At 42.8% G+C, this 15,740-nt stretch overlaps 1 protein-coding gene and 1 long non-coding RNA gene across 3 annotated transcripts in view; one reads left to right on the top strand and one right to left on the bottom strand.

Moving 5' to 3' along the window:
- Positions 1–14,430, top strand: part of LOC130117826 (mannosyl-oligosaccharide 1,2-alpha-mannosidase IC) — a 397,190-nt gene extending 382,760 nt beyond the window's left edge. The window contains exons 9-12 of one of the 2 annotated variants that reach the window (XM_056286069.1): positions 2,642–2,861; positions 11,116–11,288; positions 12,906–13,021; positions 13,619–14,430. In XM_056286069.1, coding sequence (XP_056142044.1) covers positions 2,642–2,861; positions 11,116–11,288; positions 12,906–13,021; positions 13,619–13,760 — 651 coding nt within the window. In that variant the 3' untranslated portion in view covers positions 13,761–14,430. Of the gene's footprint in view, positions 1–2,641; positions 2,862–11,115; positions 11,289–12,905; positions 13,026–13,618 lie in introns of those variants that run through there. The other variant, XM_056286071.1, reaches the window with a different exon arrangement.
- On the bottom strand, positions 4,193–13,720 carry LOC130117827 (uncharacterized). Its single transcript, XR_008810719.1, has 3 exons — positions 13,629–13,720; positions 5,929–6,053; positions 4,193–5,450 (listed from the first exon to the last, which is right to left on the bottom strand). It is a non-coding gene; the product is annotated as an uncharacterized LOC130117827 (long non-coding RNA).
- Positions 14,431–15,740: the final 1,310 nt, after the last annotated feature.

The following is a 15,740-nucleotide window of genomic DNA, read 5'->3' as shown; positions in this document are numbered from 1 at the left end:
TACTTCCAAGAATGTTAGAATAACAAAAGCTTTTAGACTAATGCAGCTGCACATGGCTGCAAGGCTTCACCATCTTGAAATGACTCATTACAATTACCACTTTGTGCTAAATAGCTGAATCCTACATGTATAGTAGAAAATTACAAAACACAGAAGACTACTAGCTAGTGGCCTGATGCAACTTCTTTTTACTCTCCCCTATTGTACTTGACAATTAGCCCACTCTTCCAAACCATCCCACTCTCTGCTCCACCCCCTCTACCAATCTGAGGACAGCTGCAGAGTACCACATGTCTGCTCCAATACATGTGGAGTCACCAGCCACTTCTTCTCACCTCACAGTGAGGACTTTCACCAAGTGGACATAGCACATGGGAGCATCACACTACCCCCCCCCTCCCCCCTAAACAAGCACCCCGACTAACCAGAGGAGGGGCTCATGCAGCAACCACGACACATACGCACATCCAGCTTCCCACCCACATATACAGACAATTGTGTCAGTAGGGACACCCAACCAAACGACAGGGAACACAGGAATTCTAATAAGCAATCCCCATGTTGGTAGGCAACAGAATATACCACCACACCACCCAAACACCCTGCCTGGTACAACTTCTCAGTTACTTCCATTCATGTAAATTGCTTCAGTATTCACCCGTTTACTCCTTTTCCAACCACACTCTTAAAATATGCAGATTTATTTATGTTCTTATTAATAGCTGCAGGCTCATGTTTTAGTGGGGGGGTTGGATTTAGAATAAACACTACCAAAGTAAGGCAGAATAGTCCTCCCCACAGAAAGAAAAAACTCCAATGGCATTTTCATTAGCACATGTTTAGGGTACAAATACTTGTAAACTGCTCATTTATGGACTTTTACCACCATTTCATGTGCCAAACCTGACCATGTTGTCCTACTAAGAGGACTTAAATGGAAAGTTTGGGTTAGCTGATATGCAGTCGGTACTGACAAGTAAAGTGACTTGTAGCAATAAAGTACACACAGTGTACTATATTGACAGAGAACTCAGTGTTCTTCTGCTCACAGTCTTTCCTACACTGCCTACACATACCACAATACTCCCTTCACCTTCACATCCTCCTATCCAACAGGATCAGTTAAATCAGCGTTTCTCAAACCTCTCCTGGAGGACCACTTGTCCTGCATGTTTTAGATCTCTCCCTGCTCCAACACAGCTGATTTAAATGATAGTTTTGTTATTAGGCAGCTTCGGAAGCTCATAACGAGTTGATCATTTGAATCAGCTATGTTGGAGCAGGAAGACATCTACAACATGCAGGACAAGTGTTCCTCCAGGAGACATTTGACGAACACAAATCTCATTGTAACATGTACAATGACAAAAAAACACTCTATTACAGTGTTCTCCACTCTTACCTGCCGTCAACATGGTCACAAGTTTCACAGATGCAGATTTGGACATAACATCTGCATGGCACACACCGGCCTCATCATCATCATCATCATCAGTTCCATAAACTATAGAAATCATAGGACGCCTCAACAACTCTCTTCCACCAAGATCCAGTATGGTGATGGAGTCATGATTGTGTGTCAGTAGGCAGACCACCTGCTGCTCCATCCCTACCACCTCTCCAGGTATGGATGGCTTTTGGTTCACAGAGGAAAGCATCTGCCCTTTGACAGGTTTTGTTTTTAGTCCTGCTGGGTGTGCACACACCCTCCTCCCAACCCACAAGTTGAAGTAGCGGTGCCAGTTTACTCACCAATGACCCGACAGTTGTAGTTTAACATCGTACCCAGCACGTAGCCTCATTACAATAATAAAAAACAGTAAATGCTCAAAGTGTCCTTGAATAAGACATTTGTCTCCCCACTCATAGGCACTCTGACAGTTTTATTAGCCTATTTAAGGTGATGCCGTTGTCCAATGTAGTTTCAACATGAAGTCCTCGTACACATCTGGAGTGAAAGGTACTCTTACATTAATCCTTTGTATATTCCAACCGGTGTGCAGGGAATGTGTAAAAACGGGTAACAAACAAGGGAGCTCATGAAGATACAACATAAACTTTTCACTTCCTTCTCTTGGGTGTTGCTGCTGGCAGTCGTACACCCGGACGCAAATGCAGCGTGAGGAAGACTGACATGAGAAAGGTACACAATGGCATAGTCACCAGGAATACTAACTCATTCAGAATCAATCTCCAGAGATGTCCTGTGTTCTCCCTCTTAATGGGAAACAAACAAAAACACTAAAAGCAACAACAAAAAAACATCAATATGCAGATGTCTTTAAAATAAATCTTTTTTTTTGGTTCTCATCTTTCCTTTGTTTGTTTCTCAAGGATCTGTACTGGACCTCTGTTTCAGAAGAGAAAGCACAATGGAATTTATTTCTTCATACCATAATCAAATAATGACCTTCCTCAGGGTGTAACTATTGACTTCAGATGAAGAACTTGAAGCATCAAATGAATAAATTGAGTTTATGACAGGAGCTCCGCTGTATACATGACACTTGTCTGGAATACAGATAATGTATCTTCTGATTGCAACCCCTCATTAAAACAAGTTTTTATATGTACTGCCAACTTGTAAGGCCTTTCACATCTCTTTTGGAAAGTATTATATACAAACTTATGTCCTCATCAGGCCATTGAAGCCAACCTTGTGCAGAAGTCACCTGGGGGCCTTACCTACATGGCTGAGTGGAGAGGTGGCGTCCTGGATCACAAGATGGGTCACCTGGCCTGTTTCTCTGGGGGAATGATTGGCATTGGGGCTGACGATGGAGCAACAGAGAAGAGACAGCACTACCTGGACCTGGCCGCAGAGATCACCCACACCTGCCATGAGAGCTACACTCGCTCAGGTGAGTGACAACACTGGGGAAGTTAACAAAGTTGTATCTATAATTTCTCTATGTTGATTACTTCTTAACACCACCACAATGACACACACAATGCCTCCCTTCGTTTTTGCCTGTAACACAGACATTTCTGATTTGAAATGACAATGTTCCAATGGGAGTTAACCTGTGGCCAAATCACAACATGGTGTTCCTCACTGGATTTGCTAAGTACTTGTCCTGTTGGAACATGAATATTTGACTTAAAGACATTGTCCTCAAAGATTGGCCCGTACTGGTCTCCATGCATATTGTCCTTGGTGGCAACAAGCTTTCTACCTCTTCCTGAAACGCAACCCCATTGTATAATGCTACCACCACCTTCTCCAGCTTTTTGTCTCCAAAAAAACGTCATCTTCAGGCTCCATGGACAGTTACTTTATGGCAGCAGGACTGATCTGCTCTGCTCTTGTGAGGCCTCACAAACTTGATATGTGTGCATTCATGCAACTGAACACAGCTGGATTACAGATTAACATATTTCATGTAATTTCAAGAACATTTAATCAATCAACCTAAACCCAATTTCAGGTAATACAAAGTAACTGAAGCAGCACTGTCACCTTACACCAACAACGTCCCAGATTTGATTCCAGCTCCTGTGTAGAGTTTGCATGGGTTTCCTCCCACAATCCAAACAAAGGCACATTGGATAAATTGGAAGCTGTAAATCAAAGGCTGCTAACCGTGTGCCATGGAGAGCCATGTCGATGGAGGTTTTCATTCCAGCCAGACTTCACTGATTGATACATTCTTCCTCTTTGGTTGAAGCATTACTGATCAGTGAAATCATCTAGAATGAAAACCTGCATACAGATTGGCTCTCCATGGCACATAGGTACCCACCCCTGCTCTAAACTGTCCATTCATTTGACTGGTACACGTGACCTATCAAGGTTGACTCCAGCCCTTCTGCCCAATGCATGCTGAGACAGATTCCACCCCAACAACCCTGAACTGGATTAAGTGAATTTCAATGCTGGATAGAAAGGAAGTAAACACGTTATTTTTAGATGTTTATTTTGACAGAAAGAGAATGACCAATATTGCTGTAAAAAATCCATCCATTATCCGAACCGCTTATCCTGCTCAGTCGCAGGGATGCTGGAACCAATCCCAGCAGGTGGAGAGACACACTGGACAGACCGCTAGGCCATCACAACCCCATTAAAATATATTTTAATTTCACTTTGCAACACAGCAAAAGAAAATACTCAATACAGCGTGAATACGTCCTGGAGCTGCTGTGTTTCAAACAAACAACAAATGGGTAAAATACCAGTAATCTTCCTTGTATCTCCTCACACTTAAAAAGTCTATATCGCCCAAAAAGCATCCATAATTCATTCCCACACAGTGTTCCTATTTCCCAATATTCAAATCAAAATAATATTACATTTTTCAACTTATTGCAGGCTGGCCATTAATAAATCCTGTGAAATTTCATGATTCATCACCATTCTGCCGCACTATGTTCGTCTACTTAACGGTGAATTTGGTGGAGTAGAAAGTGAGAAAATTGAGTCTAGGAGAGCGATATTGCAAATTAAAAGGGTCTCAGGCATTTGAATTTTGCCCTGAATGAAGTAGAGCATCGTTCCTGTTGGCTAGGCCTCAAAAGGCAGACCTAACAGGGAGCAGCAAAATCTGACATCTTTCCTCAATATTCCCTAACAACTCCAACTGCAAGCATAAGTAATGGTGCACACAGGATGACTTGTGGCGCTGCTCATCATTTGTTTGATATCAATACCAGCAACCTGTTGTAATTCCAATATCAGTTAAAATTTGAGGAACAGTGTAGAGCAAAGAGAAAGAGGGAAGATAAATATTGTGAGAATACAAGTTAAGACAGTGACACATTGGCTAGCATGGTCACCTCACAGCAAGAAAGTCCTGGGTTTCAGCCCCGAGATAGTCCATGCTTGGTGGGTCATCCCAGTACATCCTCTGTGTGGAGTTAGCATGTACTCCCCATGTCTGCATGGGTTTCCTCCCCCATTCTAAAGACATGTAAGTCAAGCGAATTGGCCATGCTAAATTGTCTCCCCACAACCCTGACAACAGCATTAGCAGTTCAGATAATGGATGGACAAGTTGAGACCACACACGGCTCAGTGGCTACACAAACCTAGAAAGCAGGTCAAGAGTTTTAAAAAGGGTCTGCATTTCAAATTGAAGACACAAAGGGAGAACAAGAAAAATTGAAAGTGACAGGCCACACCCACACTTTACGGAAAACCTGTGTATGATCGGTTTTCTCTTCCCATTCTTCATTCTGTGACCCACACACAAAGAAAAAACTCATGTCCACAGCTCGTTTCAAACAACTATTTGTTCTCCCTCCATCATTGGGCAGGCGGGACTCATCATCAAAGGTTTCCTTCCTCACGCTTGTTTTTCTAGGAAGCAAATATGACTCATGCCGTAACAGGTTCCCTGATACGTTTTGAGTACGTTTGATCCGCTACCCCAAAGCCTTCTCCAGTCCGCTCTTTCATCTGCATCCACCAGGTTGCTCTTTGGTGTTTGGGTAGCTGCTGGATTAACTGCCTGTTGAAGAACAGAGAGAACAAGAGAGTTGCTCTTTCATGTGTGTCTTAGATATTAATACTATGAAAGTTGCCTGCATCACCACCACCTTTGTTACAACAACCTGATGCACACAATGGAGCCAGAACAAATATAGTTGGTCTCTTGTAGCACACTTGTATAAAAATGTCCACATGGAGGATCTTTTTTAGGCTTTTTTTTTTAAATAGAAACTCAAACCACATCCACCAGATCTATTAGAAACCCACTCACTCAACCCCTCAGAAAAAAATGATAAATGTTTTCTAAGCCCATAGAGAAAGACACACAAATACAATGGCGAGACCTGAAATACCACACTGCCACCACTCATTCCTCCACTATTGACATATTTTCTGACTACCTTTCAAAAAAAACAAAAATCTGTTCCACTGTCTCAGGATTCCCCATTTGTATTCTATTATATATTGTCCATCCAGCCAATATCCAAACCGCTTACCCTGCTCTTGGATTCGTGGAGATGCTGGAGCCTATCCCAGCAATCATTGGGCAACAGGCAGGGAGACACCAGCCGACACACACACTCATAGTACAGCCAATTCAGCTGACCTACATGTGTTAGGACTGTGGGAAGAAACAGACACAGGGAGAACATGCAAACTCCACACAAGACAACCTTCTGTTGTATATTGTATTATATTCTATTATAGACAAATTAAGAACTGTAGCATTACATATATTTTCTGCAGTTAGCGTCAGATGTTCAAACTACAGTGAATGCCAGACATTTGAAATCCAACATTTTTTCTCTGAACAATGACATATTGGAAATCTTAAAGTCTGATTTCCTAATGTAGTTAACCCCCCCCCCCCCCATTTACAACCCAGAGTAGGTTAAAACAAACAAAGTGTCATTTACAAGTTCTAGCTGACCCAGATGTGCTCTCATCCCGATTAGCCGACAGCACAATCAATAGCATTGTCTCTGCAAGTTATCTGTGATTCAAATTGCTCAAATTAGCATTCCAGTCAGGGGCATCAATAGTCCTGAGGGTCAACTGTCTGCCTCAGAAAAGGTTGGTGCCCAACAGAAAGACACTAGACGTAGTTGAGCAGTTCTTTGTAAATCTGTTTGACCTACTTTCCTGTGAACTCCCTACCTAAATATTTGCAAATCTACTCACATTTTGTGATTAGCTGTAATTTGTGGTTAATAAATGTTAATAGGGCACTTTTCAACAAAAGCCAATGGCTTAAAAATATAAACATCTTTTTTAATAATTGTTGATTAGAGTGTTACAAGGAAAACACGAGAAAAATTGGAGACCTGATATTTAGCCACACAATCTTAATGATTGATTAAGGTTCGGACAAATCCTGTGTTATTGGGAAAAAGTTCAGTTTAGATAGATAACACACTAAATACAACATTCCATGAGATATTAAAAAGATGTTTATTATTTTTGAACATTCATTTACAATTTCATATAACAAACATACTTATCCAAAGTGACATACATCTGAGGGTTAGTACAACACAAGCAAGTCAGAGAAGCGAGTATTTTTTTATGCCATCACCTGTGGAGGTGTTCAAGAAAGAGCTGAGTCTTTAGCTTCTTCTTAAAGACAGAGGGACTCAGCGGATCAAATGGAGTTTGATAAGTCATTCCACCACCAGGGTACTACAAAAAAAAGAGGCTGGCTACTGAAGCAGGGCCCCATTGTGGCAGAAGCCATTTTAGTTGCTGTTTGGTAAGCGAGCATCAAGGATATGAATGTGATGCAGGCAGCAACTGAGACCAGGTGCACCACCACATTCGCACAGTTTTGAAAATGCATGCACAGAGACCTGCCAGTAAGGAGTTGCAGTAGTAAATGTGTGATATTACAAGAGAAGTTGTCTGATTTGACTGTTAGACAGGTCAAATCATCATGACCGAACAATTGAGGCTACGTGAACCTTGAAAGTTAGTTGATCATCAATCATGACACACAGGTTTCGGACAGGCTTTGTGGGCATGAGTTGGGTTGATCCAAACTGGATATTGATCTGTTGTTGAAAGGATGGACTGGCTGGGATGACGGTGACCTCAGTCTTAAACAGGTTAAGCTGAAAGTGGGATTCTTTCATCCAACCAGAGGTATCAGCAAGGCATGACATCATCTGACAGGAAGAGCTACATTTCATCAGCATAGCAATGGTATGAGAAACCATGGGAGCAGATGATTGCACCAGGTGAGGTGGTGTGTATTGAGAAAAGAAAAGGACCAAGCACTGACCCTTGAAGTACCCCTGTGGATAAGCTGTACGGTTTGAACGCTTCTCCCCTCCAAGATACTCTAAAACAACCATGTGTATGCCGGTTTGCATTCCAACCCAACTCCACACCAGGTGATTTCACTGATACATTCTTCCTCTTTGGTTGAACGTTTGCTAATCAGTGAAGTCAGGCTGGAACAAAAACCTGCATACACGTGGCTCTCCACCCCTGCTCTAAAAGATCTCCCTGAGAGGTAGTACATGAACCAGCACAGAACAGATCCTGAGACACCAAGCTCAGTGAATGTAGAGAGGAGGGTTTCGTGGTTAACCGTGTCAAAGGCAGCTGACAAATCTAGCATCAATAAAGCTGAGGAAGGACCAGCAGCTCTAGCCAAACGCAGTTATTCTATTACCGACAGGAGTGCCATCTCAGTAGTGACCTTGCTTAAAACCAAACCGATTCATGTCATACAGATTGTTCTAGAAATTCAGAGACTTGGTTAAAGACTGTACACTCAAGTATTTTTGAAAGAAAGGGAGGAGTGAAACCAGTCTGTACTTTTCAACCTGTTTTTTTTTTTTTTTTTTTTTTAAACATGATGATGTGGCTGGGTCCTGGACTGTTCCATTGGCGTCCTGTGCATCATATTCCTCATAAATGTTATGTCCATTCTAATTGTGTTATCCTCTTTCAATGTCGTATTATGTAAACTGCATAAACACAACATCTATTGCACGCTGTCCGTGTGGGGAGAGAGATCCCTCCTCTGTTGCTCTCCCTGATAAAGGGTTTTGTTTGGGGAGTTGTTCCTTATCCGGTGAGAGGGTCTAAGGACAGGATGCTGTATTCCTGTTAAGCCCACTGACGCACATTTGTAATATTGGCCTAATACAAATACAATTGATCTGAATTGAATTAAACCTGAGCTGGGTGAACTGTAGGTTTTTTGAGCAGCAAAATGACCCAAGCTTGCTTAAATGCAGTGCGGAACACACCTGTTGTAAGCAAGGAGTTGATGATGTCTGTGACTGCGAGGTTAAGTGTGGGGAAAATGGTCTGTCGGAGGTCGGATGGTATTCGGATGAGAGTCCAGTAGAAGCTTGGAGACTTCCTCCCCGGTCAGGGGGGAGAATGAGGCACTGTTAACTGGCAGCAGCTCACAGAACTGACTACTGACAACAGAAACCTTATCAGTTAAGTACAAGGCAAACATGTAAACACTGAGCAGAGTGCAAAAAAAAGAAAAGTTTTTGGAGCAGCAGTGGCGCCACATATGTTGTTCTGATTTTAAGTGGTTTTGGCTATTTTTAGACTGGAAGAGAATGACACTAGAAAACACTGATAATCACTGAGGTCAGTTGACTTTCTGATTTTACACAGTTTGCTCTCTGATGACCTCAGAGCCATCACAAGCAAGTTTGGATGCTAGTGAGGAACAGACTGTGTCTGTTGTCTTGTTGACAGAGAGGGAACAGAATTCAATTTAAAGAGGCATGGAAGCCAACACTTCACTGGAGAGCTGGATCGGTGTAAGGCACCAGAAGTTTCGGCAGAAGGAAACCCTTTGTGTAGAAATATGAGGCCATGAATGGAATAATCAAAGCGGGTGACAGTCAGATTTGCTATGAAGCAGTTCCAAGTCAAAATTGGATCAAGAGTATTGCCTCCTTTGTGTGTGGGAGGGGTGGGGACCTGTCTGAGGTCAAAGAAGTTCAGTAAGGAGGATTCACATCTACCATGACCATCATCAACAATGGCTGAGAGTAACATGTCTAGTTCCCCAGTTGACAGCTTAATAGGAGCAGTAACCATGATTGCATAGTGAATTTCCAGTCTTTGGAAAGGAGGACACCCGTACCGCCTCCACACGCAAGAGAACGGGGTGGGTGTGAGAAAGCAGAGTCAACAGAGTGCAGCCGGTGTAACTGTGTTTTCTGGATGTATCCACATTTCGGTCAGGGCTAGTACCTGAATGTCTTAACACACTAGCAACTGCTTTGAGAAATTCTGATTTATTTACAGCCAAAAATAAAAGAGGCGTGAGTAGAAGAGGCTTTCCCAAATGAATACACGTTCTCAAAGTTGCAGTGTCTGCAACAAATGCCCTTTTTTCATTTATGATGAATGACAGGCATGTCTTTGTAGCACATGGTGGGTGAGACAGGCAATGACAGAAAATAGTAGAATAGGGAATTGCCAGTGGACTTGCACAGGTAGACTCACAGCTCTTTACGCAATTTGGTCTCAACACAATGAGGGCTGACGCTACAGCTGAACCCGCCCCATCTGATTTCTTCTTCACAACAAAGGAATCAATGGAGCGTGCAACCTATGTCTGCTGACCCACCTATTGAATCTCAGAGTGAAACTAGCAAGTAGTCAACTCAGGAAAAAAACCTGATAACGACCAAAGTCCGAATCAAAACAAGTTTTAAATCACTTACCCAATGACTGCAATCTCCTATGTTCATTAATATTTCAAACTAGGTATCGTAAGTGTCCTATTATCAATGACTATTTACAGCTACTCATCAGAAAGGGTTTCCCCTAGCCTCCTAACTAAAAGTTACCTGCCTCCAAAATGGAAAAATGTCAAGTCATACCTACCTACCTGTGAACAACAGATGGGTTCTTTTGTCCTTTAAATTAACACATCTAAGTACACGTTCAAATTGGCTTTTACCCTTTCTCATGTTTTTCTTGCTCACTCAGTCTCTCACTATATTACTTGTGCATGCACACACAGCCCAAAGAACCACAGACATACCATAATGAGACAGCTGACCCCGGGGGCCACTCTGTGTGGTGGTGTTGTTGATTTTCCAAGACTATTCCCTTCAGTGACCAAAAAGACCCCACTGCCTCCAATCACCCTCCTCCCCCCACAGGGTGCAATTTCCTAAAGGGGCTGTACAATGGTTGTCTAACGTTACGGACCATGAGCCAGAAAAACGTCTCGACACAGTGGACAGAAATACAATTCCCGCATCTTGCAGCGTATCGCAACACAATTCCCATTCTGTTTGCGTTTCTGAATTTGACACGTTGCTATTAACAAAGCTGCTGCCACCCCATCATAACAATAGTGATAGCTGGTTGCAGTCATTGATAATCTCCACCACTGTCTTGAATTATGGTCGTAAAATAATAGCAAATGAAAAAAAGAAATCCATAAACTATCTGAAGAGTAAGATAACTATATAAATTAATAGCTCTTGTCAAAAAGGCCTTTTTACTGCTTCTTGATGGAATGGCCTGTGCAGTATTATATACACTACATGGCAGAGGAATATTCCATTTGCTGTTTTTTTACTCAGTGAAACACCTCACAGCATTTGAATTGACTTTTGCCTCTGTTGCCTGAAATATAATGGATTTCCTCATTTTTACATTCCCTGTTTTTTCCACATCTGTCTCCTCAGCGACCAAACTGGGACCTGAAGCCTTTCGGTTTGATGGCGGTGCAGAAGCCACAGCGACCAGACTGAGTGACAGATATTACATCCTGCGACCAGAAGTCATTGAGAGCTATATGTACATGTGGCGTTTGACCCATGACCCCAAGTACAGAGAGTGGGGCTGGGAGGCCGTGGAGGTAAGATAATACCTTGGGGTGGAAAAGGGGCTACAAAAGTAATCATATGCTGTAACTTTGAAATATGTGCTACAGAGAGATCCCCGTGCCCTTCCTAAAAAGGAATTCTGTAGTGTACCAGCCTCCCATGTCAAGCCCTTCGAAACCCCTTAATGACCTTTCAGTAGCTTGTGTGGTATTGTGTTACACTATAGCATTGGGTGAAGGTTGCACAGGGGCACTGCTATTAATGTGGCAACAGTCAGCACATTTGCTCCATTAAAGGTTGGAGTGTTGATATGATAGATTTAACATTAATTTAGTGTGCACGGAAGTGGAGAGATCAGGCTGACAACTTTGACGGGCCTTTAATTATTGGCCACAAAGGTTGAACGCGCAGTACAATACTTCTCCTCATGCACATCCGGCACTAACACGTCGGGGTCTTTGTTAATTAGCACGTTTAGACCAGCACTTTGTAATGGGGGTAATAATGTGTTAATCCGCTTGGCTAGTTCAGCCGCTCTCCATTAGCCCTTGTCAGATTTAACATCGCTATAGGCTTCCATTACAGAGCAAACCTGAAGGGCTTGATAGATGAAGTGCGCTGCCTCAAAGGTGTGCCTGGACACAGGTGTGTTGCACGAAGGCATTTCTCTCTAAATGAAATATGGGTTGTCGTTTCAGAGGCATATGCTAATGCATTGTTAATTTGTGTGTATACCACAGGAGCAAGGGCTTTATTGTGCGGGATAGTAAACAACACATTATCAGAAATCTATCTATATTAAAATCAATGTATAGGGAACTGCATGAAAGACTTGTCGTTCGGTACGTTTACATGATGTTAAAAAAGTCGATTTACTCTATACGCTTCAATCGGCCCCAAACTGGCCTAGGCGTTCTGCGCCTAATCCATAGTTCCTGTGGCGGTCTTTCACCCGGAAGTCAAACAGCATCAAAAGTAAAGCGGAGAGTATGTGTGAAGTTGCCCATGTTTTCACCGCTCGACATGGAACCTTCTTGCAACCAGCTAAAAGGGGGCCGATATCCTTCCGTCAATAAATCCATTCTCCCCTGGTTCTTGTATACTAGGACAACAGTAGTCCATTACATGGCGTAATCGAGCTATAACCATAGCTCAATTTAACTGCGCATGTAAACCTCGCAGGAGGTTGGTCTTGTTCATCCATCTACCTGGGATGTGCAAAAGTATCCCTCTTCAATTTGTCCACAAACTAGACACATAGGACAAGGGTGCAACTTTTAAGAGAAACATTGTCGCTAATAATCTGCATGCACAGGAGTTTCCCTCTGGCCTGGCGTCCACCATGCAAGTCATTACAGAACAGTAACTCTCATTCTGTTGGGAACACAAACCTCAGCAGCTCAGAGTCTTTGTTCTACACTGTATTCTGGCACACACATGGACGTTGGACTCACAAGGTAGTGGCAACAATCACTATGTTTAAAACCGGGGTGGATATACCAGTTGTAGGCGTAAAAAATAAATGGCATAAATTTATAGTGAAACTACTTTTTCAAATGCAAACCTACAACTTTTTTTTTGATGTTGGCCTCAGCCAAAACATAATTTCCTATTAAATCATCTTGTGTTTTACTATGTATGCTCTCCAGGCCCTGGAGCAGCATTGCAGAGTGGATTCTGGCTTCTCTGGGATCCGTGACGTCTACACCACCACAGTGGGTCATGACAATATGCAGCAGAGCTTCTTCCTTTCAGAGACACTCAAGTAAGTCAACTTTTCTGTCAGTCCAACCACACACACGCTGTGAATGAGAAGATTCCAATAAGAAAGCAAGATGATATGTAAGGAGTATTTTGCGCCCCTGCATCTGTCTCTATCCTGTCAGCAGCATTAAATATTGGTTCAAATGGTATTTGGTTGGTTTCTGTCTGAATACATATACTTCCTAGGTGAGGGGCGCCGGCCAAACCACGCCCTCAAACTTGTGGCAAACAGGTGACCCGAGGCTGATTAGTTTCTTCAGATTTGCCATGGGGCGCAATTATGTGCACACCAGACATTCCCACTTTTATTGGCACTGAATAGTTCTAATGTGACTGGACAATTTTCATGGCTGTCCACCGTCTACAAACCCTGATCAAATCTATAGGCTAGATTAAAGTTGCTGTCAGGTGTGCTGCACCACTGCTTCCCTCTAAGCTTAATTTTTGGGTCATTACTCAATACAAACTATTGGCTTAGTCAGTGTTACTTCATGAACAGGAAATGCCAACGAAACACATTTTAAAAATGTGCTGATCAAGGAGCGATTACTATATAGCTTTACTGATTAACATTTTCACTGACTGTTTGTTTGCTCAGGTATCTGTACCTGCTCTTCTCTGATGATGACCTTCTGCCATTGGAGGACTGGGTCTTCAACACAGAGGCCCACCCCCTGCCAATCATCCACAAGAGTTGCCTACAGAATGGAGGAACACAGGACAAGACGGTGGCTGAATAAAACCCAACTGCTCACCGTCCCACACTCAAGACAATTACAGATACACTGAAACAAATTGTGTTCTCACACACGTATTGAAAACATGCCAACCCAACACAGGTTCAGAGTCCTTTCAGGAGCCTGTTTTGGTGTCTCGATCCCTTTCCAGTAAAGGATCTTGTTGTTCTACGCTGTGATTGTATATCTTCGCACCGGGACTACTTCCTGATGGCACTATTTTTTTTGTGGACAATCAAGGCAAACATGACTTTCATGAGAAGAGCACCTTTTCTTTTCTTTCCTTCTTTCCTCTGTGAGGAAACCAGTATAACTTGCAGACCCAAATGTATGGAAGGAAGATTGACCATGGGCCATAACAGTAAGAGAAAAAAACGGAGCAAAGGGGTAGAAAACCACTCAAGTTTATAGCTTTCTGTTTGTTGTTTCACTACCCTTAAAGCAATGAATGGTTTCCTCTGATGTCATCATAACATTTTACTTACGTGTGTACTCTCTTTGACCAAAGTTCTCTTTGTGTTTCTATTCCCCCCTTTTCCAGTGACTCGTGTAATCCAGTAAAATTTGACAGATAGTAAGTCGGGTAGCTAATGTGGATGACTGAATGGGAGTGTATATGAACGGATGTACAGACCATCGTGAAATGTGATTCTTTAAAACACCCTGAAACTAATGTTGATGTCACATCTCTCAATGAATGAATAACTAACTAACAGTTAGGACGTGGCAGTCTGACAGTGTCTTATGCATCCAGGGACCATTTTGAAGGATTTTTTTGTTTGGCCTTTTTTTAATGTGCTAAACAAGGCAACTCTTTCTGAAAAGATACCATCCTTTAAACTCGTAACTACAAAGAGTCTATCTATTACTTTTGGCTGCTCCTGTTAGGGGGCACCACAGCGGATCATCCATTCTGCATGTTCTCTCTCACTGCATCCTTCTCCCCATATCTCTCCTCCACACATGTCCAACCTGAACAGTCCCTCTAATACAGGGGGAGGGCTAACCGTGTGCCATAGAGAGCCATGTGTGTCCAGGTTTTCATTCCAGCCAGAGTCCACACCAGGTGATTTCACTGATTAGCAACCCTTCAACCAAAGAGGAAGAATCTATCAGTAAAATCACCTGGTGTGAACTCAGGTTGGAATGAAAACCTGAATACACGTAGCTCTCCATGGCATATGGTTAGCCACCGCTGCTCTAATATAATCATTCCTAATCCTGTCCGTCACACCCAATGAAAATCTCTTCAACTCAGCCTCCTGTCTCCTCGTCAGTGCCACAGGCTCCAAATAACTACAACAAGTCATCCAGGAATATGTCAGCATGAGATAATAACATACACCGGACTGTCTCAGAATCAACCAATTTTATGAGCTTGGCTTCTCCATGAAATAAAAGATGGATTTCCCAACATGACATCAGAACTCTACGGCAACAGTCCAGAGTATGTATTCCCTTTTGCCAACAACTAAGACTGGCAGCGTCGCCCAACTATAACCCAAAGACACAACAGGATAGTCACCTTTACTTGGCTAACTCCAGTAGATGCACACATCAGTAAGGTGAATCTGCCCTCGCTCTTGTTGTCATGATGAAGTCATTCGTTTTTACCTCAACACAGGCTATCATCAACATTAATATCCAAACCGCTTATCCTGCTCTCAGGGTCACAAGAATGCTGAAGGCTATCCCAGCAGTCATTGGGCAGCAGGCGGGGACACACCCTGGACAGGCCACCTCCATCACAAGGCTAACACACACACCTAAGGACAATTTAGTACAGCCAATTCACCTGACCTACATGTCTTTGGACTGTGGGAGGAAACCCACGCAGACACGGGGAGAACATGCAAACTGCACACAGAGGACAACCCTGGGACTCAAACCCAGGACCTTCTTGCTGTGAGGCAATCAGAATTAATGTATTGCGTAAAACTCAGCAGCACTAACATAATACCCATTTTTCCATCAAAGCAGAAA

This window comes from Lampris incognitus, chromosome 9 (genome assembly GCF_029633865.1).
Source record: "Lampris incognitus isolate fLamInc1 chromosome 9, fLamInc1.hap2, whole genome shotgun sequence".
Classification (NCBI taxonomy): Eukaryota; Metazoa; Chordata; class Actinopteri; order Lampriformes; family Lampridae; genus Lampris; species Lampris incognitus.
The sequence above is the reverse complement of the archived record's forward strand: the minus strand, read 5'-3'. Positions and strand labels throughout refer to the sequence as shown.